The sequence below is a fragment of the Echinops telfairi genome, unplaced genomic scaffold, assembly GCF_000313985.2.
Source record: "Echinops telfairi isolate 266 unplaced genomic scaffold, ASM31398v2 ScPeMD7_7409;HRSCAF=8447, whole genome shotgun sequence".
NCBI lineage: Eukaryota > Metazoa > Chordata > Mammalia > Afrosoricida > Tenrecidae > Echinops > Echinops telfairi.
Genome location: NW_022111309.1, coordinates 484,719 through 490,387, shown reverse-complemented (window position 1 = coordinate 490,387; position 5,669 = coordinate 484,719). Strand labels below are relative to the sequence as shown.

The 5,669-nt window shown below is 46.7% G+C and overlaps 1 protein-coding gene across 1 annotated transcript in view; it reads right to left on the bottom strand.

Moving 5' to 3' along the window:
* The window catches only part of ADAMTS17 (ADAM metallopeptidase with thrombospondin type 1 motif 17), a 432,408-nt gene that overhangs the window by 360,749 nt on the left and 65,990 nt on the right, over positions 1 to 5,669 (bottom strand). Inside the window, exon 4 of the mRNA XM_045296468.1 lies at positions 2,987 to 3,159. Within this exon, the coding sequence (XP_045152403.1) occupies positions 2,987 to 3,159 (173 nt within the window). The remainder of the gene's footprint in view (positions 1 to 2,986; positions 3,160 to 5,669) is intronic.

Genomic DNA, 5,669 nt, shown 5'->3' with positions numbered 1-5,669 from the left:
CCACCCCCACCCCCCGCCTATCTGCCTATATTCATAGTTCAACCTCCATCTCTGCTCACACCATTCCACAGCTATCTGGCTAACTAAAACTGCAGATTCCTCATGGCAGGAATTAACTGCCCTGACCCAATGATCAGAAGGCAGATTCAAAGGCTTTCCTGAACGTTCAGAGACGAATCTCTCAGTGTCACCTTCCCTCTCATCAGCCCTACTAGACTAGGCTCTTCTCACCACCCCTTTTTAGTAAAAACAAACAAACAAACAAAAACAGCTTCCATCATGTCCACTTCATGTGTCTGAGAGCAGAACTGTGCTCCATAGACTGTCAGTGGCTGCTACTTGAAAAGAAGATTCCAGTCTTTCTTGCGAGGTGTGTCTGGATGGCTACATCTTCAATCTTTGGTTACCAGCTGGCCATATTAACTGTTTGCACCACCTAGTGACCCCTTGGGTTCTCTGTATTTGTTGTTTCTACTTCTTCACTTCCCTTGCACTTCTCACTTCGGCCCTACTGAACATACACCCCAGCAATCCCCAAGGCTTTTCCAGCAGGGACCAGACTACCACATAGAGCACTGTTCAACTCAGAAATGTGGCTATTATTAGGTGCTAGGTCAAGTTGGGTGTTATTGTTAGGTCAAGTTGATTCTGACTCATAGTGACTCTGTGTATGATAGAAGAAAGCACCTTCCAGTCCTGCATCTTACTCACCATTGTTCTAATGTTTGATCCCATTGTTATAGCCACTGTGTCAATCCATCTGTTGTCAAGGGTCTTTCTATTTTTCACTGTCCCTCTACTTTATCAAGCATGACGCCCTTCTCCAGGCACTGGTGATACTATATCCAATGTACATGAGAAGAAGTCTTGCCACCCTTGATTCTAAGGAGCATTCTGGCTGTACTTCTTCCAGGACAGATTTGTTGGTTCTTTGGAGAGTCCACAGTACTTTCAATATTCTTTGCCAGCACCATAATTCAAATGCATCAGTTCTGCCTCGGTCTTCCTTGTTCAATGTCCAAATACCCTGGCACATGAGGTGATTGGAAAGATCACAGCCTGGGTCAGGCATGCCTTAGTCCTCAAAGTAACATCCGTTTTTCAACATTTTAAAGAGATCTTGTGTAGCAGATTTACCCAATGCAGTACGTCATTTGATCTCTTGATTGCTGCTTCCATGAAGATTGACTATAGATTCAAGCAAGATGAAATCCTCAACAACTCTCTGCTACCCAGTATGATCCACCTGAGCAACAGCAGCCAAGTCTACAGTTTCAGTGGCCTGTCCTCTGCCTATGAACCACAAATTCTTATTTTCAGCCAAGATATCCGTCCTGACCTCCTGCAACACCCTCAAATCCAACCTGTCTAGACAGAGTTCCTCTCCTCATCCTTAAACCCTCTATTCATCCATTTCTTACCTAGGGGTTCCATCACCTACCCAATCACCCAGCTTGAAACCTGGGGATCCCAGGACTTCTCTTGCCTTCTCCTGTCTCTCTAGCCCAGGGGTCCTCAAACTTTTTAAACATGGGGCCAGTTCACTGTCCCTCAGACCCGTTGGAGGGCCAGACTATAGTGTAAAAAAAACTATGAACAAATTCCTATGCACACTGCACATATCTTATTTTGAAGTAAAAAAACAAACGGGGCAAAAATACCTGGCAGGCCAGATCAATGTCCTCAGCGGGCCGCATGTGGCCCATGGGCCGTAGTTTGAGGACGCCTGTGTCTAGCCCCTACATTCTACCAAACTAACTCCTATGGGTCCTTCTTCCCAGCAGAACCTCCTCTCCAGAACAACAACCATCTCCATCCTCCCTCCTACCACCTGAGTTCAACTTGGTCTCTTAACACCACACACACACCCGAGTCCAGGGGCCACCTACTGGTCTCTTCTGGCTAGACTGTGGTCCTTCCCATACCTGGAGTTGGTCTTCCACAACATGAATCTGGGAATCACTCTCCCTTGCTCAAACTTCTGCAGTGGCCTCCCTGCTTGGGGAGAAACCGAAGTCCTCAGAATGCCTTACCCTGTTCCATTAGCTCCCTGCCCCAGCCAAATCCGACAGCCTGCCCTCTCTCATATGCCCAGACATACCACTGTGTCCCTGGATGACCGGCCTTCCTCCTCACCCTACCCCAAATCTGGCCCACACGCACTCTCACTCAGCTCAAGAGTTCTCTTTTGTGAAGCTTCTATTATTTAGGATTTAATCGCCCACAGCTCTCCATCTCAGCCGATGACCTACCAATATTCCTACTGTCACATGACCGCTTCATTCACCTGTTAGTAACATTGCCTTCAGAAGTAAGGATACGATCTTGGAGTCACCTGTTCCCACACCTACCAAAATGCCTGTGAGTTTTACAAATGATTGGTAGGACCAGGGCTGGCTAGGTGAGTTGGGATGTATGCTGAGATCCTTCCTTCTCTTAAGAGCTGTAGCCTCCAAGCCTCCACTGGCAACACATAAAGAAAGCTGCTCTCTGCCCCATTCGGCAGTCTGACTCATTCCTTCAGCTTTCAAACAACCTTCCTATTGCTATGCCTTCACGATACATATCAAGCTGGGGTTCCCCCTACAGTCTCACTTGATTCCCTGTATTAGTTGGCTGACTCCCTAGAGCAGGGTTGTGACTGCTGACTTTATGTCTCCTTGGAGTGGGTCTTGCACATGGCACGGTCTGGGAAAGCTCTGGTAACAGAATTCAGGTAAAGATAACTCATTGAGCAGAACTAGGCCCCTCACATCACCAAGAGTCACAAGCAGGGTGGCATTGGCAGGGCAGGTACTCTCTCACGAGGATGCCCATCACATCCTGTCTCACTGCAGTGCCCAGCAATCACAGGCTATGTGCAACCCACTCCATCCCAATTTCTTCCTTAACTGGGAGGTGGTAAAGACACAACACCTGATTCCTGAGAACACAGCCCTGCCTGAGTAAGCTCCCATCCCCACCCCACCCCACTTCCAACACTTACCATGTTCATGACGGTAAGGATGAACCTCTGGGCTGCCTCTGCCCCGTGGTACTGGACCATATTGGCATCTGCTACCACCAAGGTCTCCACCGTGTACTCATGGGTGAGACGGATGGCATTCCTCCGTTCTCGCCAGTCCCATGAAGAACTGTCCCTCCTTGACTTCTTATTTTCTAGAAAATGATGAGACATTTGTGTAGTCAGTCCTTAGCGTCTTGACAGTCAAAGCCACAGAGTGTAAGACCAGAGCCCATTACCTCCACATGGGGTGGAGAAGCAGGAGCAGGCAAGAGGTCAGTTTGGGAAGATCAGATGTGAAGTGGGCTAGTGCAATGCGCACTAAGACTGGCTACCACAGGCAAGAAGAGCTGTCCCTTGAGAGTGGCGTTTTTAGCAGCACAAAATCTGCAAAAGAAAAGGAAATGTGGACCCAACCAGGATGAGTCTGGAAATGCTTCAGGGCATGGAACAGAACTATCCCGCTTTCTGAAGGGTTAGCTCACTGTTGATAATTGGGACCAAGGAAGCCAGAAGGCTGTGGATGCAAGACATTCTCCTGGAAGCTGGCCCTCCAACAACTGTTCTAAGGTTCATGAATAAGAAGATATAATCACTAACAGACATTAAGCCACTATGTCAAAAGGAACATAAGCAGACAAAATACCAGGGCACACATGTCCAGGCTAAGATGCCAGGCCTCTGTTTGCACTCTGCTCAGACAGGAAGCGTGATCAGTAAAGGTGTGTGCAGTCCTCTGTTGGCTTCTCAGAGACACTGTTTCCTGGTTGGCTCTTCCTGTGACAAACAGCTATTATAACTAACGAAAGAGGCTGTGCCTGTGGAGTCAGGAATGACACGATACCTCTGAGCCACACTAACGGCTAGTACAAATTTCACAACCCAAATGTGACTAGAAGGCAGTTCTGTACTTTGACAATTCTCATATTTTCAGCACTAGCCTCTACTGCTGTCATCCCTGATATAATTCACATGCAGTAAAGCACAGTCTGCCTACATACAAACAGGCTCGTATAACTCCATCACAAAAAATGCATTGTATAAAATAGTTTGAGATAGAGATCATAATTCACAAGCAAAAATATTCTGTATGTATAATTTATCATTGTAAAAATCAGAAAATTTAAGTATTCAATCTGAGAGAATGCTAACTATGATTAAACAGTGTGCAGACATCAAAATCACATTTATGAAGACTGTGTAATGATAGAGGGGAAAAACTAGAGATAAACACAGCTGTGCGATCCAAATTCTGTAGCGGCTTTATGTATCAGCATCTGTAGACCCCAAGGGCCCTGCGTGGGCCTATGAGTGCAAATGAGTTGTACTCAGTAACTGACATCGAGATTGGCCATGGGGACCCACCCGGCAGCAGTGTAGGAGGAACCAGAGTGATCTTCCATAAAGATTACCGTCAAGAAAACCCATGACGCAGTTCTACCCTGCAACACATGGGTTGCTACTATGAGTTGGTAACCACGGGCAGTTAGAATCAAGCCCCAAAGATAAAGAATTAAAGACCCTCAGAAGAGCTTAACTCAAATGCTGATGGTTTACACCTGACCAAGTAACACATCAAAATCCTTCACGGAGGATCATTCAACGTTTGTCTATAATACAGGCATAAGCCTATCTGCCTCCATTCTCTATAGGCCCTAAGGAGTCAGTGTAACAGATATCATAAAGAGTGAAATGCCATGCAAGTTAATATAAGCCCAGAGTACTGAATGACAGTTTTCAAATGGTTCCTAAAGGGTTATTGCTACCAAGATTGCAGTTGTTTTCTTCCTCCCTAGCCCAGCACTTGATGGGAAAGAAGGTTCATTAAGTGCACAGATGGAGGGGTGGGTGGATGGAATCCCCACTTTCCAGAGAGCACAGTTAAAGTCAAGCATGAAACCAGACTACATGTCACCCTAGAATGCTTTGGTCCTTCGGTCCCGTCACTGCATGTGGCAGAGCTTGTGCAAAAAGGTTTCTCATTGCCTTCTGGATTTCAAACATAAGGGTAAGTAAGAATTGCAAAAACTGGGAGCCAACTTGGAACAAGATGGACTCAGCTGAGGTGCTGCGTATGCCAGTATCTGGCCAGGAAGAGGATACTTGTTCTGAAGCCTTTTCTGGCAGCATTCCTTCGATGTGAAAGGTCTCACTTCTTCCAGCCCCATCAGGAACTTCCAGGTGCTCCTGGGGCATTTGGCCTCACTCTTGCCTGGCCTTCCCTCTGACAGCTCACACATTCAGTTGTTACATCATAACCACTCTAAGCTAGCTGTGACCCTAAGACATTTTTCCAGTCACCAGTGAGGAGAGGCCTGAGCCTGGGTTCAACCCTCTGTGGCCAGTCAGGAATTCGCAATGTTCCAGATTGTTGTCAGGCTATGTTATACATATACTGCATGTTGCATATCTCTTTGTTCAGCACTCTACGAAGAAGCAAAAGCATTTCTGCAGTACAATGTGTAAAGTGGAGGAAGTAAACCTGTTATAAATTAATTCTTCTCCCTCACTGACCCATAGCCCTACAGGGGACAACACTGGAGACAGTGTGGGAATTGCGCCCGATCTGATCCCACCACACCAAAGCAAAACACTAAGGGCATGAAACAGAACAGCAAGGGGAACAGAGCAACAAAGTCCCCAGGGAATACCAAAAAATAGACTT